The sequence below is a fragment of the Amphiprion ocellaris genome, chromosome 18 (assembly GCF_022539595.1).
Source record: "Amphiprion ocellaris isolate individual 3 ecotype Okinawa chromosome 18, ASM2253959v1, whole genome shotgun sequence".
Taxonomy (NCBI): Eukaryota; Metazoa; Chordata; class Actinopteri; family Pomacentridae; genus Amphiprion; species Amphiprion ocellaris.
Window position 1 is genome coordinate 30653111 of NC_072783.1, and position 26809 is coordinate 30679919.

Consider the following 26809-nt stretch of genomic DNA (forward strand, 5'->3'; position numbering starts at 1 on the left):
AAGCAGTGCTTGGTGTATTAACGCGTAAAAGTGCAGTTGTGATAAATCTCAATATTGATTAAAAAAGATAATTTGGCCATAAGTGTGCTGCCCTACTCAGTTGTACAGAAATACATGGAAAAAATTGTTAGGTCTTGTTTTCTTCAATGTCTTGTTCATTTTAATGCCTGGTACAATTAAAGGTACATTTGTTCGGACAAATATATTGATATCAACAAAAATAGCTCATAAGAGTATAATTTCACAGCTGATATCTAGACATTTTCCATGATTTTCTTGAAAATAAACCAAAATCACTTAAGTTCTTACATCAATGTAAGAATTGGCACTGTACTGCCAAACACAGTGATTTTAGGTATTCCATGTTTTCTTTTCTGTCTGTTTTAGTCACATAATGCACACAGGAGTTAGCACCTGACTGCATATGCCTTTGTGGCTTCACATAATTCTTTAGTTTTAGGCATTTTGTGAGAGCTGACAACTTAAGTTGTGCTACGGCTTGAATGTCAGCAGGAAACCACTCTAGACCTTTGCATGTGCAGTGCTGCTGATGACATGAAATGGCCTCCTGGGGATACAATGAAGCTTAAGCATGTCAAATAGGACCTAATGTATTATAAAATCAGCTGCATTTTTTATTGTGTTCATTGTATTCTACAGGGAACATACCTTTAGTGGTACCAGGCATTAAAATGAACAAGAAATTGAAGAAAACAAGGGTGGTCTAATAATTTTTTCATTGTCTGTATATCGGCTGCAGAGAGGATGATGATGAATAAAAACAGGTACTCTGTTAGTGGTGTGCAACTGTTGCCACTACACAGGGTTACACAACTTTCTGTTTGACCGTTATATTAGCACCACAAATCAAATAACTAGTAGACTGCAATATGAAGAAAAACTGGAATTTTACATGAGATTAATTAAATTACTCTGAAACCCTGACTTTAGATGCATCCTGGATACATGCTGCAATATTAGAATATATTCACATTCATTTTTCTAGCCACCAAATAAATATCCGACCAATATTTGCTTCTCTTTATCTGTGTTTTTGATCACCTCCTGAGGGAAATGTCTGCCTTTTTAGCTGCTAAATGCTCCAATGTGTTCAACATGTAGTCATTAAGAGTCTGTTTGTGCTGTTGGGCAATTAGTGGATTAAACAGAGATTTTTTTCTGAAAACAGCTGCCCACATCTGGAAACGACAGTACAGTATGACAGGGGGAGTGTCAATAATTGACTGAAGGTGGTTTGTCTTTGTGAGTTCATCACTAATGTACAAACTATACCTTCACCACATACCTGCCTTGTTATTAAATGATAAAAAAAATACTTGTTATAGCAGCTTTTATGTGTTTAGTGTTAACATTGTCATAGTTAAGCTGCATCAGTTATATTTGTGTTAATAGTGGATTTTATTCGCTTGAACAGTGATGATGATTTGCAGCCATGCTGGCATCGGGTTTGTTGATACTTGCAGCCTTTTGCCAAGTGTGAGATAATACAGCTGTCTGAAAGTCTCCACGTCTCAACTAGAAGCCTAACTTGGGTGATTTTGTATTTACAGTCTGTGCGATAGGACATGGAAACAGTGTCGGCATCAATTTGCAAAGATGGGTTTGTTGAGGTTTGGTCCAGTTTTAAATGCAACATATGCAGGAATGCATAAAGTTTGGTGCACATGTTATAACTCAGTGAAGAAGCTGATTAAGGTCTTTTTAACTTACTTCACTCTGTATCTGGTGCACATACATAAGACTATGGTACTGTTTTGCATTTGAAGAGGATTTTAAAATCCCCTGAGCTAATTCATTCCTGTCCGCCTTAACTACATATATGTATGAGTTCACAAACTGATGATCCGTGTAGTTTTAAGTAATTAAACTAAGTAATAGTGGCTCCATTATTAATTAACACTGAGTCACGGGACTTCATGATACATCATGCATTAGATCATGAGTCATGTATTAGTTAGGCATCCATTAATCATGTACCCTTAACATTAAATGTTACACTAAACTACCAGCTCTTGCTTCTGAGTCTGATGGAAGCTGATTTAATTGCATGTGAAGCTGTGTATATGGACGATTTTGAATCTTAAATTAGATACTTTTACTTTGAGAATCATGTATTAGAATTTATGTGGGTAAATTCTCTTTTTTAGTCAGTTTCAAGCTGTGAAATTTGAAAATACTCAAAATCTATATTCAAAATGCTGAAATTCACTAAACTCCATTAAGATCTAAAGATTTAAGTCAAGTAAAGTGTTCATTTTAACTTAAAGTTTTACATATCTATGACACTTTTTTTGCCTCTGAATGAGTTTCCTAATTAGCCATAGCTCAACATGACTAATTAAACATTCTTCTAGACATCTTTAACACATTTTCTGAACACAAAACAAGGCTCCCTTTGATTTTAGGACTTTAAACTCCTCCTACCTTTGCTCCAGTTTCTTGCGATTGACACACATGGCCCTCTGGTAGCCCTGAGCAACGCACACCTTATGGCGGCTGCACTTCACATTCTGGCACGGGTCCTTGGTGGTGTCCACGGCTGTAAACACAACAAAACAAAACAAAACAGAAAACCCAACAATGTCAATCACACCTGATGTGTATAAGGTGTTTTAATTCTCCATTTTTGTCACCTCCAGCAGACAAATGCAGAGCTTCCAGCTGCTGTTATTTCTTTTGACAAGCAGCATGTGTTCAGGAGATTGACAGCAGAGTACAACAACACACACGAACACACACACACACAATCACACACAACAGCAGCAGAAGACGGAAAGCTGCTATTTTATGTGCTGCATAATCAAGTTATATGTATTTACACCATTTAAAATTATCTTTCATTCTCGCAAAACTATCTCTTACACAGACGTACGTAGTAAAAAAAATCATGGAATGTGCAATGAAAAATAATTCTAGAGGCGCACACTATGAGCCCATTGATTTTATAGCCGGCGCTGCTGAAAACATGGACACCTAGCTGTCATTAGCGAGGCAGCCCATCGTCAATAGTACTGCCTGCAGTCTCCAACGGCTGCCTCTGATTGTGAGAAAACGTGACAGCCCTGATTGAGCATCTCTTTCTCCCAGCTTGTCACATCTCACTTCCCCCATGTCAACTTATCACTGTCTCTCCTCAGCTTGCTTTTCCTCTGTCTCTCACAGAAACACACCCCATCTTTGTCTTCCACTTTCCTTCCATCCTCTTATTTTTCTTGCAGTCTCTTTCCCTTCCCTTCCCTTCTCCTACACCTCTCCCCATCTTCAGAGAGTTGAATGGTTCAATGCCAGCCTCGTTTCCACTGATAGACTGAGATGGAAATAGCTCTGTGTCCTCCACCTTCCTCAGCCAGTGGTCAATGCCATCCCAAAGTGGATGTCACACCATCCCAGCCCATTTGCCTCCCCTGCCAGGGGAAAGGCTTCGGAAACAAAAAATAAAAAACTTGGAGGCTCGGATAGACTTAAGAGTGAGTGGTGAGTGGCGGCTGCTGAGAGAAATTTAAGCTGTGAAATCCTGAGTCAGCTTTGAACAGCTGCTTTGTAGACAACACGGTCAACAGACAAGGTGGCTGCCAGCCAGATCCCTGCAAATCCGGCGACTAGGTGATACTTTGATGCTACAGGCGGGAGGTAGGAGGGAACAGCGGACTTTTATGGAATCAGTGGATGACAAGACAATTGTGAGAGAATCAGGAAATACTGTGGTGTTTTCTGCACTATAAGACCATGTCTGAGACCAAGCTGGTGACTGGAGTTTATAAAGAGTCTGGCAGCACGTCTGAGCAAGCTTGTCCTCCACGAGCCTTTCTAGCACAAAGCAGTTTTCATTAGTGACTAGAAGTGGTTGCTTCTGTTGGCTTGTCTGTTTATCTGGTGCAGCAGGGTACTTTGAAGATTCCAACTTTTTCAGATACCTTGCATCCATTTGAAACCTCAGCACTGTACCTTCAGGGAAACATCTAATTATTGAGTAAAATTATTTTTTTGCATTTGCCATTACCAATAAGAAAATGTCAAGTTCTGTGTTAGTGATTCAACTATTCATTCTCACAAAAATGCCTAAATCGATATTTCTTAACACAATAATGGGTTTTGGTACCAGTCGATCTTTGTTCCAACCCTCATTGATGGTCATGAGCTCTGGGTAGTGACCAAAAGATTGAGATACAAGGAGCCAAAATGAGCTACTGAAATAGGGTTCGGCTTTGGAGATAAGGTGAGGAAGAGCAAGCTTGGACTACAGTTGCTGCCCTTTTACATTGCAAAGAGAGAGCTGAAGTAGTTCAGGCATAAGATTAGGAGGAATCTTTGGAGGTTTTCCTAGAATGCTCAGCTGGAAGGAGACCTGGAGGTAGACCCAGAATTTGTTGAAGGGATGATATATCTTATCTGGCCTGGGAACGTCTTGGGATCCTCCAGGAGAAAATGGAAAATGTTGCTGGGCAGATTGATGTCTGGAATGCCCTGCTCAGTTGCTACAACCAGGAAAATGAAGGGATGTTGGAAAAAAATGGATGGATGGGAAACAATGGATGGATGTTGGGAAAAACGGATAAATGTTGGGAAAAAAACAGATGGATGTTAGGAAACAATGGATGGATGTTGGGAAAAATTGATGGATGTTGGGAAACAATGGATGGATGCTGGAAAACAGTGGATGGATGGAATAATATGGAAACGAATCCACTCTTCATAGGTAAATCAAAGGTACTACTTCAGTAATCTACTGTATAAACATCATTGAAACTCAAATTTGGCAAATAAACATAGAACTTAATGCTACTTTTGAAGCTTTTACATAAGTTTGTACCTTGTAAGATATAACCCACAGATGGCAGGAATTCAAAAAATATTGTTTTGATTTTAAAGCTTAGAGGTGATGCTAGCTGATGAAATCATGGTGTATTGTGTGCTGAGGAGTTGGGGGATTCAAGACCTTGTTTTTAGACTTCAGTTGAGTTTGGCTGAAAGGAACAATTGATTTAGTTTTTGGTGCAGATCCTGGAATTTCTAAAATAGTAATTCCATAGCGGCACAAGCTTCTGTGAACGGAAAGGTTTGACTAACAATATCGCAGCATGGTACCTTATAGTTACTGGACAGGGTGTGGTTAAAACATGTCTAGTTGTTATCACATCCATGTGCAATGTATATGATCTAGAAGAGGATGCAGATTAAGCATTTCTAAACATTTTTAACACCACAGAATTTCAGACTAAATAAACAATCTGCTGTATGTTAAATTACTGCTGGATAAAACAAAACCTAACCTCAACGCAAAGCTGGACTTTAGCTCTATTAGTGGCATATCAGGCATTAAATAGTAAATAAGAAAATAAATCAGTATTAGTGAGATAGGACTGGTGTTATTTTCCTTGTTGTTGTTTATCTTAATTGAATTACAATCTTGTTTATCTAAATTGTGCTTCTTACTGCGGTAGAAGCTCATAATAACAGAGAATGCAGCATTGAGACCCAGCAGAAAAGCTCTCAGACAGATAGCTCGACTCTGGCAGGGTTGTAGCTCATAAACCTTCACACATCCCATATAAAAGATTTTGTGACTACTTGACTACTATTCACTTCATCTGGTCCAACAGGTTTTCCGTTCTGTCATGATTTAACCCCTGCAGCTGAATAATAAACTCTACATTTGTCTTCTGCTTCTCTTTTGATTTAAGACATAAAAGCTCAGACAGAATCATCCTCAGTTGTCACCATATGTGTCATTCTGACTATTTCTTGACAATAAAGAAAGAAAGTGAAGTTATTTAATATTTCCAGCATGCCTCCGTGTGTCACATCAGCTCTCTTTAGTGAAACTCATCACTCAGGTTTTTTCCTCAGGCTTTCTCCTGGTTTATCTTACGCCGCCTGTCACTGTATATTTCGTCTGTGGTTACAATCAGAATGAGGATTAACATTTCATTTTGTTAACACAGTTTCCAGTCACGGACCATAAACTTTCATGGAGGAAGGGAATTGAAGTCTGTTGGTTATTTTAGTGGTGTAATATACCCTAAACTATTCCCACTATCATGTGTGGCACTTTATTATTTTTTTGTCCGCTGAGTAGTTGCTCTGTCTGCTGTCGGTTCACACAGAAAGCACAGTTATGGGCTGTGCAGTGAGCCGTGCACTGCACCAGCTGGATGTACTGTATGAGGAAGAGCCAAATAAAACCTGAAAGCACTCAGAGAGCAAACCAAGACTCTACAGTCCTCTTCGTATTTTGTTTTTATAATAAAACTTTTCTTATCTGTAGTTGAACCCAGTCCATCTGCAATAGATAATCATACATCACAGCTACAGTGTTTTTCATGTGGGAATTTTAAAGCCTTGACTTCCTTTACTCATCTCTATGTATTAAAGTTACATATTTAGATGGGTTTTTTTTTCCTATTTCTTTGGTACCTAGTTTAACCATATGGACAATCTATTGCTTAAAGAATGCAGTTAAGTCTTGTAATTTACATTTCATTTCCAAGAAACCTGTTCATTACATTCTTGATTACTTGCTTAAGTTGTTCATCTACGAAATGTCAAACACTGCGATTAAAAATCTTTCAGACCCCAAGACGGCATTTTCAAACTCTAAAACTTTAAAATACTGAGTTTACTCCTATATACGGCAAATGCAAAAATTGCATTTTTCTTGCAGATGAAACATCTCGTGCCATTTAAACTGAACTTATTTGTAGTTGTGGCAGTTTATGTCAAATAACGATACAGATTCATAAATCCCAAATTTTGTCAAGAGTGGAAAAACATTTGAAGGAGTTGGTGAAATGATTGGAAAGCCCTATTAACTTTAGCTTATAAATACAGATTTTTGGCTGCTTGGGGTCAACAGAAACCCTTTTATAGCTTTTTTCAGCTTATTAATTAAGCAAACATGCTCGCATGCTCCATAATCAGTTTTCAGTCAAAATGTAAAGAAATGTATGAATGTATTCGTACGGTTGGATGGTATATCTCCAACAAAAACACTCACTTTGACTAATTGTGTTAATTGATCAATGGCTCAACCCCTAACTGACCCTCACGTTCATTCATGGTGTCGCACAACATTGCTTTACTGTACGTTCCCATAGAAACACAGCTGGGAGTTTTGAGCATGCTTTCAGATGTTCAGCTCTCTCACTGCTCCCATGTTCAGTATTTATGAGCAGCTTCTAGTCTGCCTCAGAGCAGCAGCTTCAAATCAAACACTTCCCCTCCCTCCATATAGTATTCTCATCCAGCCCCCGACATGCTAAAAATGAAATTCAAACACAAGATTTAATTTGCTTCAAAGATCAAGTGTGTTTTCCACCTCACCCACTCGCCTATTTTTGTTTACGTTGCACCGCGTCGAGAATTGAGCCGGGATGTGTGAGGAGGCCATTATGAGTTTTAAATCCTCCTGTAATCATGTCAACAAAAAGCGATGTGACTGTGCTGAGCCCCGAGTCCAATCTCTCTGAGATTATTATTATTACGCGGCGATCAAAAACATATCAGAAGCCAGCTGCTTTCTCATCCAGGATCAGCCCCTGTGCTGTTGTCTGTGCTCACATCTGAATCCTCTGCTGAACGGGGCGCCTCGCAGTCGGACAGGATCATCAATCACAAGCTTTCATTCTACATTTAATAAAGTACCTTCTGGAAAAAGAGCAAGTAGCACCCGCTGGACGTCTAAAATATTAAAGCGTGCGATAGAGAGAGATCCATTTGACTGGACTTTCACTTACAGGTCACTGAGTTAACACAGTTTGCAGCTGTCATTTAATTCCAACTCTGCTGCAAAAATTATTTACTCATAATTAGAGAGGATGCAACACACAAATCACCTCTAATTCCTTTCTATCTGAGTGATTCCTGAAGTTGCACAAACATGCTGCACCTTTTTAAAACCAATCCAATTAGTAAGATTCTCTCTGAGCCGAAAGGAAGCAGAAATAAAGGATGTGAAGGTCAAAAATGACAGCTCCTCTGATAAAGAGTCAGAGCAGCGAGCACCTCATTGTTTTTGAAAGTGCCCTCATACTGAGCAGGGCGTGTGGAGCTCTGCTGATGTCTCAATCAGCTCGCTTTAAAAAAGACTCCCGCGGTTGTCTGAAGTCTCCTGTTCGGTCTTTTGTTCTATCTGGGAGCTCACAAGGTACACAGCGCCGGTAGTCTCTGCTTGTCTTGTTGAATTTGCGATAAAGAGGGATCTGATCAATTAGGTCTCGCAGAATTAGTCCCATGGGGAGTTGCGATGAGGATGAAATCAATGCTATTAAAATGAACGTCGCCCACACTACAGCAAGCCAAGCGTTTTTCTTGAGATTACATTAGTTATTCCCCCTGTTCTAAAGAACAGACGACTGGGAGAACGTCTCGAATGTTTCTCCTCACATCTTCTTCCTTTGAGGCAGCGTGGGTGTGGCATCACGGCCGACCTCCCACACTCGCCTCGCAGCAGAAACACGCCGGTAAGGGGCCTTGCTAATTGGCTACGGTACGTATGAATAGGACACGTTTGGTTTGACCCGTGAAATGATTCATGCTGCATTTTATTACCTCGACCTTTCAAGGGGTTTGGCCCACAGCTGCATGCTAAGATGAGCGTGATTGCTCTGTTGAAATAAGGGCAGGAGCAGCTTAATTGCTGATGAACCAGGTGCACCATGGGAAAACTTTAAAATCCTGACATACCAGCGTAGTCAATGCTGATGACGAGTCATCCGGCGGGCCAGACTGGACCCTCTGGTGGGCCAAAACCGGCCACCCCTGCTTTAGGATATTATAAAAATGAAAGTTGGCAGTGGGTTTCTGATTTTCTTCTTTTCACTGCTATATAACGCACCTCAAAAAGTACCAAAAAAATTCTTCTTTGCAGTAACACAAAACTATAGTGAAATAAATCCTAAAAAACAAAAACCTGAAGTTAAATTTCTTTCTTTTTTCATTTAAAACATTGTAAAAACCTGGAATCAATACACAACATTTGTCCAAGTGCCCACAGGTGTTACCAAAACTGAAATAATCTGACTATACATACTATAGATATTTAATTATTTGCATTTTTAGTTTGCTTCCATCCTTGCTTTGCGTAAACACTGCCTGCAGTTCAGCCAAAAACTCCCTGATTTTTTGCCATTTGATTGGTGATTCCTGTTGAGTCACTAATGGCTTCCCAGTTGTGTCGAGGTGCACAGAACTTTTAGATTTTTACAGAATCTGATTAAAGCCATGACTTTGTTTTTGGCAAATTTTTAAACAAAACATGTGGAATTAAGACATTTTTTATGAAATATCCCAATTTTGGTTGTTTTTCTCAAACAAACAATCCTGCACACGAGCAGTTCAAGGACTGTTTGAAAGTTGAAAATTGAACAATTTTAGCTGTTTTTGCAGTTTCCAGCTCTGATAAATGGTGTGATTTGGGGGATTTTGTGAAGACAACACACCTTTCGAACATAGTGGAGTTTAGAAAGTTAACAAATTTATTTAATTTCTTGGGAAACAATTCAGGACATATCTTGTTATGGTGTGATAATTGCATTTTTAAAGATCTGAAATCAATTATTATTACTCTGTCGTGTGAAATAATTTGTCCCTACAATAAAAATAGCCTTAAAAACTGCAGTTTTACCTTCAGGCAACAGAATGATTATATACATACTGTACATAGCTGCAGTCGAATATGTTTTTGTTTTGTGATTCATCCCATAAACTTGAATTTTAATTCATTTTTTAACTAGATCACAGTAATCAAGCTGCTGCCCCTCAATTGCTTTGAAACTTTTCAAATGCTTAGATTGAATTTGTTTTCTGATTTGGATGTAAATTTTGGAAGATTATGAAACATTTGCACAGGTGTGCCTTATCTAAACACCTTCTTATATAATTCTCCATTTACATTGAATACAAAAAGAGCACCGGACGGAAATGTTGCAGAGCTGAACGCAATGTTCACATAGTCTCCATTCCTCCTCCACAGCTGATTTTCTATAAGTGAGATGTTTTTCTCAGCCAGGAACAGACCCCATGGAGGAAAATGGAGCCTGGTGGGAGTTCTGAGTTGAGCCCTCAGCAACAAAAGCAATTACAGCAGGCTTTTCAAACTAATGGATCCGACTGAAGGCTCAGCCTCTCCTTTCCTGAATCACAACGCCGTTCTCACCCTCCACAAGCTGTGACACCCCAACCGGCGCTCGCACAAGCTGGATGACCTCCGACAATTGCTGCAGTTAAAAGAAGCCGGCACTTTGATAATGTGTGCCGTGCCATTTCATTGTCTCGAGTTGATGCATAAAGGCGAGCAGCACTTAGCTTTTGATTATTTCTACATAAAGTATTGAGCTGTGGAAGACTTTACAAAACCACCTCTTTATATGGTACTGCAGCATATATTTAGGTGATGAATGGAAAACACACGGAACTTCTAAAGAAACCACACATTTGTCCTCAAACGTTCACAGAAATGGAAAATATCGGACTTACTTTCATCAGAACCAGTGTTCTCCTCCATGTTTTTGATGTAGTCATCCTGAAAGACAATATATATATATATATATATATGTGTGTGTGTGTGTGAATTAATGGATTTAATCATTCATGCAACACAATTTTAGAACAAAGGTGCTCAATTAAAATTCAGAAGAGTAAAAATAATCAAGCAAAGATAAGAAAAATGCTAAATGAATGACACTTTAAATTAAACCTGTTTTAGCTATTCAAATATATGCAGCTTTTACACTAAGGAGAGAGAAAGTCAGCTTTAATGATCACAACACACATAACCTTTAGAGTTTTCTTCAGTTGAGGGTTGAATTAAATTGTGACTATTTTGATGCCTCACATATAATTCAAGTGCTTGATTCCTGTTACTTCAATGTTCAGAAATGCAGAAAGGTCTTAACACAGTAGCAATATAACACAGGTATGTCAAAAATACATTATCACTTACACATTATAATAAAATCAGTGATTTTAAGTGGTAGATGAAAAAAAAAGAGACACCTCCAGTTAAAATCTGCCTTTTTTGGTCAGCTGAACCAAAACATTTCTTATTTATTCCTAGGATTAATGCTGCTGTCATGATTTTTTCCCTGCTGTATCATTTTCTATATTTATTAGTTCTGTTTCTTGTTCTGCTGTAACATCTATTTTACCCTCTTTTGGGGATCAATAAACTTTTAGTGCATCTTTTTGTTTGAGCTTAGACCCAAAACCATACAAATAATAGGCTCATTCATTATTAAACCTAACTCCTAATTAAAACAAAAATTAGACATACATTTTTAAGACCCTGTTTTAATCATTTATTTCTCTTAATGAGAGTTTATATCGGCTTTCTAATAAAAGCTCTTCATTCAGACACAGAATTAAACCTTTAAGTGCGTCGGCAGTTCTCATGCAGAGCTACATTTTTGACTTGTTTTTGCTCATGTGAATCAGTTGAGCGGCATGAGATCATCAAGCCAGAAGCTCCAGGCTGTTCCCTCCTCAGGGGGTTTGTTCTGCAGGTGACTTTGGCCCTGAAGGTCTCCAGACTGACTGGTGTTAAAGCCCTGAAGAGACCAAGCTGACTGAGCATCTTCTTGCTAAGATTTAACATCTAGAGAAGACAGGGCTTTAAAAAAAGAAGCGACAACTACGCTATATGTGGCCAAAGTTAGAATTTTTGCACATCAATCAATCACTTTAAGCCATTCATTCTTCATATACGGTGAGGCTATTTTGAGCATCTGTGGTTGTGGCAATAAATGTCCATTCATTTTCCCCACAGACGATGTTTTGTGACTCACAGTTTCTATGGCTTTGAACACCATGAAACGCAGTGCAAAAGATGAACAACTGTGTTAGAAATATCTTTGATAAACAGTCAGAGGTACAATCCTTTGTGCATGAATAGAAATGTAATTATTAAGAAACATCCGCCTATGCTACCTCTATGATTCATGCGTCTAACTGGGTTCTTCTCCACGGCAACCGCTTAGCTAGACACAGCAGAAGCCTATAGGATTGTTGTGTTGCTATTTTGTGCATAACTGAGGATGTCGCTTGCAGAGCTGGCAAGACAGTATGGAGCTCCACAGCTCTACCATCGTTGCTAAAATTAAAAAACTGAATGAATAAATGCACTTTCATGAGTTGAAAAACCCCAAACTACTTAAAAATGTACTTGATTTTTAGCAGAATATGTACCACGTCAACCCACATGACAAGTTTTGGAGATACACTGTTAGATGTTGACAAGACAACAACAAATGCTGTTTACAAAAACAACTTTCTGAGGCTTTTATGGAGCTTCATAAGCTCGCTGAACAAACTCAATCTGCAGCTGAAGACCACGTGATGAGTTTGTTTTTCCTCTGCTGTTTTCTTTCCAAGGTCAAGACTGAACCATCAAACTCAACTTGGATGTTGAAGAAGTAGCTTCTAGTAAAAAGCAAGCATCACAAGGCCAGCTTCTGAGAGTTTAAATGGATCTCATAAAAGAACATGAACTATCTTAGCTCCTGTGCAGCTGTGATGGGAATATTTGCAAACCAACTCTGTTTTTTAGAGTGTGTCCCCGGCGGCGTTGCGCTGGAACGATAATAAAAATTCAGCGTCCCCCTGCTGTATCCATTCTGACCCATTTCGCTGTGTGTCAGGACAGAGAGGATCAACTATAAAGCGGTTACTACTCGGCGCGAGGCCCAGGGTGGACCCCGAGGATCAGGTCTGTTCAGTTTAGCTCGGTCTTATTCTGCTCAGGGGACACGAAGACTGAGCTCTCAAGTCAAGCTGAACAAGTGCAGCCGAAGGCAGCTTAAACACTGAGCAAAGGCTGAGGACTTAAAGGGACAGTTTGTGTGTTTATAATTATTTTCTACATTGAATTGTGAGTCTGAAAAGAATATATTTGTGTCCATTTACTATTAGTGATACTTCAGATTATTGTCTTGGAGGCAGCAGTTTCAATTAATTTATACCAGTAACACATTTGAACTGTTTTAACAGTAATTTTTTTTTGGAACAATTTGCTCTTATTTACAGATTGATCCTTTGTTTAAAAAAAACTACAGGTAATAAGTAGTAAAACCACAGAATAAAGTATTTGCAAATATGTTAACCTTAAAACAGACCAAAACTGTGAATAATGTCCACATCAAAAATCTGTATTTTTACGAATATTAATTTGTTGTTTTACAGTGTATCATGGAATTTTATTACTTTTTTAAAACAAGAAATATTATTATTATATTGACATCTGCTGTTATTATGGGGGGGGAGTATATTAAGGATTCATGGTGAATAATTTTGCAACTGTTACTTTTCAGTTTCCTTGTTTTGTGAAATTAAAGACATCATTTTAATAAAATGGTGAAAAATGAAAAGAAAAATTCGAGAAAGAAATTATCAATTTACATGTCGATTATAAGAAAAGAAAACAAACAAAAAAACTGTTGCGATCACTCCTGACATATATATCAAGGATTGAAAAATGGTAAATAATTTAAAGATTTTCCTTATTTTGTTAAATTACAGATAATATCTAGTAAAATCACAGACATAAACATATAAAGTATTAATTTGCATGTTGACTGTAATAACAAAACAAAAAACCCAGCAAAAACAAACAAACAAACAACAAAAAACTGGCCAAAACTGTAATAATGTCACAACAAAAATCTATATTTCTGACATTTGACTATAATAATACATTATTTATTTTTACTTCAGAGATATTTCCTCTTATTTGCAAAGTTTTTTTTTGTAAATTTAGTATTGTAAAATAGTAAATCATTTTTCAAACTGTAATCTTACAGATGTTTATCTAGATTACAGGTATTATCCAGTAAAATAGTATTTATTTACACACTGACCATTTAAAAAAGAAAAAAAGACACTAATACCATACATAATGTACACATTTAAACCTGTGTTTTCACAAATAGTAATTCATTCTTTTACAGTGTGGAATCATAAAATTATACTGTTTTATTGTATTGAAATTAGTTGAAAACTGTTCCCTTTATCACTTTTACAGTTTTTTTTTTTTTTTTTTACCATTATGGTGCTTTAACATATCGTTTCCTGCACCCTTGCTGCCAGATTTCCCCCATTTTCTTATGGAATTGTTTGTACAGTGCATGTTGTTCTTTGTATTCCTATTCATCTTCATGTTACGGCGGCTTAAGCTGCTACGCGGCGAGACAAATTTCCACTACGGCAGACAATGGTGCTGTATTATGTTGTAGGTTTTGTGCTTCCACCACAGTGAGCTCTTACTCATCGGGCAGGTGACACCAGCAGAACTAAAAGAAGCGTCAGAGCAAAGACAGACAGTTCATTGTGCAAATTTACAAAAGGGACACTAACCTCGACTTCCTGCGGCAACGACAAGCATCAGCGAGGGAGAGAAAGAAAGAGAGAGAGTCATTGTTAGAGACTAAACAACAACAACAACAACAAAAAAAGCATTACAGTTTTCATTTTGCTGCCATTCGGCATGCAAGCAGTGGGTTGGTTTATTACAGTTATGGCAGCAGTTAAACTGTCAGCCCTTAATGCACACTGATTGCAAATACATGCCTTCGTCTCGCTCCTCTCGGGGGACAACATAAGACATTCACAGAGGATTATGAGCGCCTATTAACCGAGGATGATCAGCTGCCACTTCTATGAGCTGGCAGGGGTCCCGATCACTAAGAGCCCATTCTCTGGCTGTGTTTACAAGCCGGTGCCAAAACGCCGTCCCCCCTGCCAGCTCGGAAAGTTGCGGATAAGCCATGACATACCGCATCAGCCTTGGAAAAATGCAGGCAAATTGGTGGGAATCTTCAAAGTCAACAGGCAGATGTGATCTAGATATTTATTCTTTACAGTCGCGGTGCACTCGTAGAGCACATTTACTAAGCGTAGCATTGACAACACAGACAGATATAGCTTCTGTAAAGTACAACCTTGAGTTAACAGGGGAGTGACTGCTTTCCTTTCATTCCATTTCACTGTCTTGGCTTTGGTCCAAGGGCATTACACATCAATACCCACCACAGCCTCTCCCCGTGTGTTTCATCATTCAATGCTCCGGTGTGTTTGAGAGAAATATAGCACTGCATGGTTTATTTCAGCAACTCAACCCAGTAAATATACCTAATTCTCTACACACACACACACAGCCACACCTTTCTACTTAACAGTGCCGTGACAGCATCTTAATATATCACTATGGACAATTTACAGGCCTCACAAGGACAAGCCAAAAAGCTAGAAAAAAAAACTCGGCTTTAAAAGACTGAGGCAAGAATTCATCACCGAGCCGCAGCAGGACTTCAGATTTCACCTCAGAGACTGTTTCACAGAGGTAAATATTTCCCCACGGCAGCAAATGTCCAGGCGTTACATACACGAGAGGCAATATCACTGTTTATCCTCCAAATCGGCTGGATTTCTGCAATGACTCATGCGACAAAAAGAAACTTTTAGCACGTCATGTGAAACACCTCCTCTGCTGCAAAGATGGCAAACAGAATTGCGAAGGCCTTTTAAATCAGCAGAGAGAATCTGCTTTTTGCGAACACTAGGTGAAAAAGAAAGTAGAGCATGATGGAAGCTCACAGAATGACTGTCAGAGCATGCCGTGCATCAGATGTAACGATTACTTAATGAATTATTTGCAGGGCTTCTTCAATTACCCGCCTCACAGTGCTGCCAGGACCGATGGGAGCCCAATAGAATGTCCTAAAGGCTGCAGTGCTTATCTTCTCCCAGCAGCAGTGTGACAGCAAGGACACCAGGCTGAGGCTGCGTTTAGTCCTTCACCAAGGTTGAGAGCTAATGCTGCCCCACCAGAATCCCAGTCAGAGCTGCTGCTGCTTCAATTCACTGCAAACCCAGACAAGAGGGAGGCAGGGAATGGAGGGGAAAGATCACGGGGCAAAGGGGGTATGATATTCATGGTGGAGATCCCCTGAGTTATGTGATTCATATCACACACACCACCTCTTCTGCCATTTGTCAACAAGGCTGTAATGCAGCTGGTGTAAAACAGAGCCAGGAGGCTAATGGAGCTTGACTATCCAGATGCTGCGACTGCTCCTCGCGGACTCCTCGCTGGTATTAGGCTGACAGCGTTTGGCCGCAAGCCTGGCTGCACTCTTCTGAGTTAACGTCTACATCGCCTCGCCTGAGCCCCTGTCTGCCGGAGACATAAACACCCCCTGAAAACCTGAATTGCCCAACCCAAACGTCACCCGCCGCAACCTGGACGCACACCTGTCCTCAACCACCGACACCGTGAACATCCCAACTCTGCGTGACAACCGCAGGGGTGAGCTGAACTTTTGACTCTTAAATCATTTAGCTGTACATCCGTTTCTTTGCCAGGACATTGGACTACTGTTGGTGTGTGTGACTTAGCAAGTAATGCTCGAATTGAACACTCAGTATTAGTCTGATACCAGTAAAAATACTTTTGGGGCATCAAGTGTGCCCGTGGTTGAGAGGACATTTCTGTGAAATGTTTAAAAATGAAAGCCTTCAACAATATGTGCATATTATTAATGTCTTAAATAACACATAATTAGGGTTTGATCAAGGTAAAGTAGCTAAAATATCGGTTTTGGCAAATAAAAAGGTCAACATTGAGTAGGTCACAAAATCCGATCTAAACTTTAGATGTATGACATCTTCATCCACCAACCCAACTCAACAACTGCAATTTTTGACTTCCAAAGGGCAAACTAAATGAAACAATATAAATTTTAAAACAAATATGCTCAAATACTGAAAAACGTAGCCCCAGTTGACATGATATCAGCAACAACACCACCTTGCCATCATTGTGTTGGTTGTATGGACATTTTTAGGTTAACGAGCAAGCAAAATATCCGAAAATAACATAAACCTGAAAAGAAAAATGCAGAAATACGATTAAAATTACACAAGCAACAAGTAAAAAAAGGGTTGAAAATGAGAGAAAGTCCACATGAAGCAAAAAACGAAGAAAATCTAACCGGCGGAGAAAATCCTAGATCTCCTTTTGATGGATGAGCCACCGTTTACTGTAAGAAACCTTTGTTGAACATTGCCAAAACAACATTTTTCCTTTGAACTGGGGGCCTTTTATCTGTCAAATAACTTGAAAAACTTATCTTTACTGCTGTCATTTGAAGCTCAAACAAGCATCTGATTCCGCTACTTTTTGCATCGCTAAGAGAAGCACTCAAAGCGAACAAGTTCTGAGTCATTTCAGTCAAGTTATGAGTCGTCACTTATCAGACTTAAGTGTCGTAAAATTTATACTCTGCAATTTCAGATGGCTATCTTTGGCAAAGTGGAGTTTATGGTTCATAGCTGAGCGTGAAAAAAGAAGAGTGGATTAGTAGCAGTATTAGCAGATGCTCAGCGCTGTGGAGCTGGTACCTGAAAAAGAGGTTTGGAGCCATCTGCAACGTTTACACGAGTTTATCCGCTGCTTTAGTGTGAGCGGTCAAGTGCAGTTCACAGGTGACGCCCTGCAGCCTCGACACCTTTAACGCAGAATGCAAACAAAGCAGTCATCTAAAAATGAGGGGAGTATCCATCTCCAAAGAGAGGTTTCAAAAAGTAAAAGTGGAAGAGCAGCTTGCAGGCTCTGAGCGTTCATGGCTGAGAGCTGTCAGAGCACGACCTGACTGCAGCCTGGCGGAGAAACGCTCTCAGAGTAAAAGAAATGTCACAGTGGAAATCTGCATCTCCTCGCCCTGCTGCAATAATCCATCACGTGCATGCAGCCTGCTTGCTCCATCACTGCAGCTCATCTGTCCCTGTAATGTGACAGCGCCGGTACAGTCGAGGTTCTAAAGGACACACAAACCCAATCCTGATATTCAACGCACACCACTATTAGAGTAATATTTAAGGCACTGACATATTCTCTCTAAAAAGGTAGATATAGGTGTTTCCCAGAACGTCGTGAATGAGTCCAGTCTGTAGAGAAATGTATTACTCTCACAAAAAAGCTGTTAAATTGTAAGGTGTCGATGTTTTTAGGGGTGATTTGTGTGGAGGGACTCTAGCAACCTAAAAAATAACTTGTGGTTAGCATGTGCATCGATGCATTTTAAACCAAACCGTGATATTTTCCTAAACTTAGCCAAGAAGCTTTGCTCCATAAACCATAGCAAATCAAAAACCAAAGCAAACATTAACTGAAATTATTAAAAAAGCAAGTAAACAGTGCTTGAAAACACTAAACATAATACGAAAAAGAAAGGTTTTACACACAGGATCTGAACTTGCGTCTTCTGTGTTGATGTCCTCTTTGTGTTTTATTATTGCCGACACCAAATGTGATGTGAAACTACTCAGTCACATGACATGGATGCACGTCAAAGGTAGGCACCTCACAATCTTACTGCTTTTATTGTGAAACCAATGCAGTTTGTGCAGCGGACCGACGTAGCTATTGCGCAATTCGATGCAAGATTCTTTTAAAAGTCCCTCAACAAAATCCACCAACCAACTCCTCCAACACTGACTTATCAAAACGTTACATCACTTTTATTTAATTCAAACAAAAAAAAGGAAGAAGAAAGTGTAAAACTGTCAAAGCTAAGAAATTCCACAAGCGTATTCCTGTAAAATGCTGTCCTCTTTCTTAACAAAATGCAACGACAGATTTTACTGGCATGTGGATGAACAGAATTAGTAGTGAGAATCCAGAAGTAATAGCAGCAGAATGTGGCCCTTTATGACAAATGTGCTTTTTTCTCTCCGGTTCAAGATGAAAACACCCAATTAGATTTACATTTACTGCAGAATTCACTCAGTCCTTACCAAAGGTCTTCTAAAACACATTTGAATGAGCCATTTTTCAAAATTGGCTTCTAAACCTTTACAGCCTATTTGACAAACCAGCTGTGCACATGCAATCAGACTGAGATGGCGAGTGCACTTACCAATTCCAAGTGATGCTGCAAAATTCACTGGAATTTGGCTTTTAGGAAGCTCTGCAGCAACGTGATAAATGCAAATAACTGTAACTCAGCCAACTTAGAACTATACATCTACACTATTTACTATATTTTGAAGCCGATTTTAGATCCAGATGCATATTTATGAGCATATTTTCATACAGTCACAACTGTAAACAAGTCTTCAAAAACTCATAATGCGAGCTCAGTCAGATATCGGCACATTAAGAGTTTTAGTTAAGAAGTTTTCAAATGAAATTTCTCACTCTCAAGGCAATAACTGCATGCCTTCATGGAAAATGTTGACATTCTGAAATCAACATTTGCCATGAAGGCATCACTTAAGCAGCGGGATATGAGTTAGAGGTGAAATGATGATCTGGACATTTTGCATTTCCTCCAGTTGTCATTTATCCAGCTTCATGAAGTCATTTTCTCCGCCGGTGACTGGATAAACACAGGCTGATGGATGGACTGGTGATCCGGGTCATGTCTGTAATGAACAGAGACCTGCGAGAGGCTTTCCTCAGCTGATTGCTCCTCTCTGGGCCGGAGCTGTGTCATCCTATCAGATCACTGAGGTGTGTCTGCCGCCGTCTGACTGGCAGGACACTGTCAGCTCATCATTCCTCACACCATCGTTTACACGGCGCTGCGCTTTGCCTGATTAATGCGGCCGAATTAGCCACGTTTCCCCGTCTCCCTTTAAATTGCTGCAAAAGGGCACGCAGGCGGAGGCTGCCGTGAATCTACATTCCACCCTCTGTCTCTCTGTAGTTACCGGGGAGCAGCGGGAGTGCATCTTGCCTTTGCCGTGTCATTATGGCGCCTCGATTCAGCATGCTGGGGCTTAAGTGGTGGAGGTAATGTCTCGTTCTGTTTGTACCCTGCCGTCTTTGAAAACGACAGAGAAATGGGAGAGCCGCTAATGGGATGGACCCACCACAGATTGAAACACTGGGAAATGCATTAAAGTGCTCCGAAATGACGCTGCATGTCTTTTGCCCTAAACCCACGGGCTTGAGAGTGGCAAAACATTTCATTTTCACTTGAAAATGAGGCAGAAATCACACAGTAACAGCTAAGGACATATTTCCACAGCTCCTCTAAAATCCCACATAGCAAGTCATGTGGTTTCCACAGTGGTATAAAGAAACAATTCCTCAGTTTACTTTCACTGGAGCGTGACAGGTCCAAGATTTCTGCACCACATTCGCTCTGACAGACGCTGACAAGATATATGGTTGAATTACAGCCCGTTAAAGGTGATTATATAGCATGTGCATAGATGAAAGAGGTATCTTTCATTGCACTCCAAAGACAAAATAAGAAATCCACAGAGAAAAATGGTGATGTCTCGATTGCAACAAAATACCAGAGCATTATGGGATTAAGTCGCAGCCCGGCAACACAGAGCTGGATCAAATTGATCATCTGAGCCGGAGTGCTTCAGGGCCTGCAGGCGAAGGACACATGTTGTTTCACAAGGTAAGACGCCTGCCTGCAATGCAGTACAGTACGGAGCACAATCTGCAGCCATCTCTGCACACCGAAAGGCACGTCTCTGTTTTTCTTGAGCCACAAAGTAGCCACCTGCCAAGCGTGCATCCATCTGAGACATGCACTCGGATGCAGGAGGAGGAATCGGGCCGATCAGCTCTTGCAGGGGAATGCAGATAATTTACCCGGCAATGACATTTTCTATAAAAGCACAGGCTGCTTTATGTGTAGATAACAAGTTTTTCTATGGGGGCTGCTGCCATCGGCTAATAAGCTCAGATTTCAGGAAGTTGCATCACAGGAAAAAAAAAAACAGCTTTTCTTCTCAAGAACCCTTTAGCTGTGGTCTCAAATCACTGATGAAGTGACACATCAAACGGTGGCCGGGCTCACTTTGCTGTAGAAGACTCCATGGTTGAATCAAGGCGTTGCATGCTCCGAGAGATGCAGTAATTGGAGAGGAGGAGGATGATGCAGATGCAGAAAAATGGATTCTGTTGGACCCCAGTGCTGAGCCAAGCAGAACCCTGGAACAGCAGAGTCTCTGCAGCATCTTACCGCTCCTCCCTCCCTACCCATTTGCAAAACAAAGAAGCAGAAAGAAGAGGCGAGCCTTCAGGTTGAGCTCCGCACGGATGCCCCAGGGAGCTCGCAGGTTATGCAGGGCCGTCTTTACTGTGCTGAGCTGTGCTGCTGCTGCATACAATATTAGCAAGAAAAGCCCCATTATCAGGCAGGCTGAAACAGAAACAAAAGTATCTAAAGCACTATATTCACTTTGTAGTGGCTCGGCTCATCAGTATTGATCTGCAAACACAAAAAGTTATCAGCATGCATAAATAGATGAATGAGCTTAAATCTTGCTTGGTGCTGGCACACTAACATTACCGAGGGAACTTAAATCAATATTGAATGTGGGGGAGGCAAAGAAAATAAATTCCACTCCAATAAACTCTAACAAACAGTCTCTTTTTTTTTCGCCCAGAGGAAAAAAACAAGCCTTGCAGGTTTTACGACTTAAATACAAGCTATCGCCAGGAATGTGTTGCTAATGATTTGGAAATTTTGAGGGATTATGCAGGTATTTCAAGGGACAGATTTAAACCTTTTTTAAAAAAATGAATCTTAACTTAATCTCCAGCAAGAACGGTAAGTCCGAACTACCCAAACAGGTAGACAAATAAACCATTATGGCAAGGATTTGTCAAAAATTTTCAGTTTATTTTACAGATTTTACTGTTACTATAAGGAGTTGTTATATTTTCTTGTGTTTTTAGCCTGAATTTTATGCATTTTATCAGTGGAACAATCCACCATGTGTGACAAGGAATATTTCTGGGTGCAAATGCTGCTTTAGACCAAAAAAAGGAAAGAAAACCTGTGAACTTGTGAACCTTTTCACGATCACTTTCTTCTTTAGTGATTCGCTCTAAAGGGTTAAAAGGATTAGTGTAGCTGTACTCCCAGGTGGTATAATCAATGGTAGAGCCCAGGCATCCATAAAAAAGAGGATTTATGATGTTGAGGTGAGCTAGACTGTTCCGGCTGAGGTATTTCTGCAAAATAAAAACGTATAGGACTGTTATATATATATATATATATGTATATATATATATATATATATATATATATATATATATATATATATATGTATGTATATGAAATGAATATGAAAAATTTATCTCACCCCCTGGCTAGCTACAGGAGAATTGTTAGGTTCACTGAAACAAAGCACTAACAGTGTCTTTTACAAATTGAAAGTGAGGTTTAAGTTATTTTCAATATAAATGCACATCGATGGTTAGTCAAAGAGAACTGATGTGGAATAGAAACCGTTTTTTGGACTCAGATCTATCCAGAAAACGAAAGATTGGGCACTGCAGTATGTTGAAAAGATGAGAGCCTCACCTAACGGAGTCGAGGCTTGGATCTGGAAACAGTATCATCAGAAGGTCAATATGTCTTAACAAGTGGATTAGTTGCAAATAAAAAAGGAAAAAGAAAAACTCAGAACACATAGATCCACATTAACACACCATCCTGTGGCTATAAATTCCCACAGATGTGCATAATGTGAAATAATGTGCAATTTGTGTATTTAAACTACAGAACAGAGACGTTTTACTAAGAGTTTGAATATAACATTCTTATTTTAAAAGGCTCATATCCTTTAATCGATGAGTTTCGGCTGAGTGCCACAGACAGGGTATGGAAGTCAAGAGGCAGATTAACACATTGCTGTTGACAACAAGAAAAAACCCACACCGACAGTTTTCTCTTCTCACTGGACTGATCTGCTGTCGCCACAAGCCTGTGTGAAAACTTTTAGTTGTACTGAGCAGCTGTGCAATCATCTGAGGAGGCTGTAGTGCACTGTCAGCACGCCCGTTCAGCAAACCTCAAAAAAAATAAAAAGTACGATTGCAATATCACCTTACCATCATCTCTCTTCGCCTGTGATCATTCTTTTATTTGCCGTTTCAAATTTTTAACAACTGCGCCTGCTGTTTAAATTAATTAGGCTCCGCTGACAAGTCCACTGAAGCTACAGAACTGTCAGACGCAAGTTTTTAGAAACGGGCAGCATGGTTAAGAGAAGATAATGATGACAACCATCCCGGCTGAAATGCCGCAGGGATCTGCATGAGACGGCTCACAGGGGTAGCTAAGTTAAATATGCTAGCTGGCTGATTACATTTAATTCCCCCCGTCTGCCGTGGCAATGAGAACAAATTGGGTTGTTGTGGCTGCTGATTATGCTAATCTCCCACAGAGGCAGTGGGATATTACAGTAAAACAGAGAGGCACATTGAGATGTCACGTTATGGCTTTAGGAAGGACATCACACATACATGAGATTCTGTTGAGTTCTTTCAAGTGAGAAAAAAGCTATTAACGTTTTAGCTATGCAGCCTATCCCTACAATACGATTTGCTTGATTAAGGTCATTTCAATATGACTTTGTAGTGTGTATCCATTACCCTGCCAACTCGGCAAATTAACAGTCTCTGTCCCCCCACCACCACCACCATACACACCAAACAAATATATCCACCACATGCCACACATACTAAACGCAGCTTGTACACAGACAAGATCGCAGCTCTTTCCAAGCCTGTCCTTGACACCTCTCTGCTGCTCTGACAGTTAATACAGAGAGCCGCCTCAGCCCTCCCTGCTCCTCCAAACGCAGCTCTGGGACATTCAAGTCGTGAAAATCAAACATACAGAAGACAGTAAAAGGAGGCTGATTCTCCCCAGGCAAGAGCATGTCCTCAATGTTTTTGTAGCTGCCTGGCCTAATTGTACAGTACTTGCCCTGCTGTTTCAACAGTGAGTGATTTGTGGCCTAAAGCGAAGAATCTATCAATGCCAGCTTGAACCTGAGCACCCTGCATTATTACACCTATTGTTGCTGAACACAAGGCGATACGGCTGTGTTTGCTCACTGTTTAGTGCAGCTCGGTTCCTAGACGATTCGTAACAATAGTGGTGGCCCCGAACACACATCCATCAAAAAAAAAAAAAAAAAAAAAAAAAAAGAACACCTGAGGCAGACCGGAATATATTCAGGACAGCACTCTTCTGCTCTTCTGCAGCCCTGATATATTTTCCACCTGGCTAATATATGCAAAAGTTATTTTTTTCTTCCAGGTTTAATAACAATAATAACAGGTCCCATGACTGCACCTGTAGGGGAGAGCAGTTTTAGCAGGTGAAGCCTCCTCTAAACTGTTTACCCCCTGAAGGGTAAACTGAGTCTTCAGCCTCGTGTCTGTGGACGATAACAATAAAGGTCATAAGAGATAAACAGATAGGGATCTCATTGTAGTCGAGAGGCAGATGAATTTCCAGGGGACAATAAATACAGGTGGCATTCTTATCATTACGTTCCACATGTCTGCAATGACATATATTACATTTTATTTCACCAACCCATGAAATAGATTTCTAGGGGAACAGAAACAGTGAGTTTTTTTTTATGTGGGCAGTTTATCGGCTGTGGGGCTTATCCGGGGTTATAACAAGATGACATTTACACGGAACACAAAGAAATCTGATCATGCATATACATTGCAGGTGTAATATAATCCTGCATGCATAGTTAATAGTTTCTGATTATGATAACTGCTTGCTTTCAGTGCAGGTGTTGTGATATTTACAAGCACAAACTATTAATTTTGAAATATTAATGCATGTATTCAGCCTGTGGAAGATATACACTATAAAAACTGTAAAAAATTGCTGTAAGATTTTTTTTTATTTCCTGTCAAATGTTATAATTGTGTATTAATGGATAGCAGGAAACCTTGAAAACACAATGCAAGAAATTAACAAGGATACTGTAAACAGTGAGGACCCTATCGGTTTCTATTGTCGACTCATAGAAAGCAATGATGCACTTCAGTTTGTTTCCTAAAAATCTGGCTCATCGATTGCATCCTGGGTGTGCCATTCACCATGTCAGCCCATGAGTGAAGACAGACGCACATGCAGAGTGGCAGCATTTATTGCTCTGCCTGCAGCAAGGCATAGAGGAGCTCCACCAGTACAGAGACAACTCTCAGGCAGATGCCACTATAAATAATGCATGAACAATAGAGCCAGAAGAAGAACCTTGGAACAGCTAATTATTCAGGCCGACATTTCAGCAACTCGCAGAGAAGTTAACAGCTAAAAAAGATAGAATTCGGGCCGTCATCGCTGCCGGTGGATGTGTTAACGCACTGATGTAGCAGCGCAGCCAGGCTCCATTATGAAACACATTAATCTACATGTACTGTCCTATCACAACAAGCCACCAGTCAGCCAAGATGGAAGAAGCAAAGAGATTTTTTGTGTATTTGGACAATCTGTGGGCTGTGGAACATGCTCATGAAAAAGCTATTCAAAGCAGCTGTTGAGTGCCTCTCAGTGTTTCCTTTGCTTTTTCTTTTTTTTTCTTGTAAAGCACAAATTGCTATCCAGCAAGAAGAGCTTCTCCACAGGAGCAACAACACAAAGCAGTCTCTCCACTCAATTAAGAGTCACCCACGCTTGTGTAGAGAAGCCAACAGGATCTCCTTTCTTCTCTCTTTCCACTGTGAAGCGCATCTGAGCAGCCCCAAACACCTGAAGCAAATCTCCACAACATTCACCTCCACTAAAAGATATGCATGACAGTGACAGGAGAAGAAGAAAGCATCTTTGCACCACTTGTGCCATTTTGATCTCATTAGTGTGCAAAATTCCACATGTGGTTGATTTGATTGGACGATTTTCAGACTCACAGCGGAGGAAATACAGCTAACTATTGACTCGTTTAACTGTTATGGTTTCTTCTGACATAATTTTCAACTTCAGCGTTCACTTTTAACTAGAAATGGGCCTCATTATCATATTTTCTACAATTGCATACTGTCTTCTTGCTCAAATTTTTCATACCCGTAATTACACTGGCTGTTAGCGCTGGAGCATAAATCCTGTGGGAGGCTAATAAATGGCTGAGGTTGATGACAGGAGCAGAAAAAACCCACAGCTGGCAGCGCGTCTTTGAGCTAAGTAAAGTAGCTCAGTGTCAGGATGCGACGGCATCATGTTTGCCGTTCATCTGCAGAAAAACAAAAAAGTGAAGCGGCGAGTCTTTATCAAAGAAGCCTCACACAGGAGCGGCTGTGTTGATGCAGGATCAGTGACCGGGGCCATTGGCATCAGCTTCTTTCACAGCAGCACGCGATAAATAATGACTAATCCACGTGTGGATGAAGCATGAGGTTGCTTATTAGAGCTCAATTAGTGGTCAATTTGTGGTTTTCAAAAGACAGTACATGAAGATGAATCTGAAGAATATTCAAACAGGAAGGGGTGAAACACACAATATTTATATTTTTTTTTAGCTGTTTTCATTATAAAGTTAGCCTTTTAGCAGCAGTAGCAAGGGTCAAAGCAACGGTAGTCAGATAATTAAAATGTTATGAATAAGCTGCTGCTGTTTTGATTGCTTTAAACTAATTAGTGGCCTTAATTAGTATATTTAGCAGCCAGGACACTGCAAAAGTTGGGATTTGTAATGTGCAAGGAGGGAGGAGAGGGACTGACTCAAAAACCATTCAGATGTTAAAGAGAAGACCTATGATTGCTATCATTTGACATCTGTACGTAAACTATAACGAGGCCTCATCTGCTCTGAATAGGCAGCGTGAAAAACAACCACCTGATGACAATAAACTGATTCTTTAAGAGCACTCTCCTGTGTATCCAATATAGGAGTGGTGGTGTGAGGCTGCCTCTAAAGAAGGAGTGGATATTAATATGAATGAGTTTGTATGGATGAATCACTCTTTTTAATAACTACATTAAAGGGGATTTAATTTGCATTCTGAAGGATC

At 39.9% G+C, this 26809-nt stretch overlaps 1 protein-coding gene across 3 annotated transcripts in view; it reads right to left on the reverse strand.

Annotated features, from left to right (window-relative positions):
- The window catches only part of LOC111567997 (SPARC (osteonectin), cwcv and kazal like domains proteoglycan 2), a 32299-nt gene extending 21664 nt beyond the window's left edge, over positions 1 to 10635 (reverse strand). For 2 of the 3 annotated variants that reach the window (XM_055004744.1, XM_023269434.3), the window contains exons 1-2: positions 10495 to 10634; positions 2446 to 2560 (exon numbers count right to left, since the gene is read on the reverse strand). In XM_055004744.1, coding sequence (XP_054860719.1) covers positions 2446 to 2560; positions 10495 to 10606 — 227 coding nt within the window. In that variant the 5' untranslated portion in view covers positions 10607 to 10634. Of the gene's footprint in view, positions 1 to 2445; positions 2561 to 10494 lie in introns of all 3 variants that reach the window. The other variant, XM_055004743.1, reaches the window with a different exon arrangement.
- Positions 10636 to 26809: the final 16174 nt, after the last annotated feature.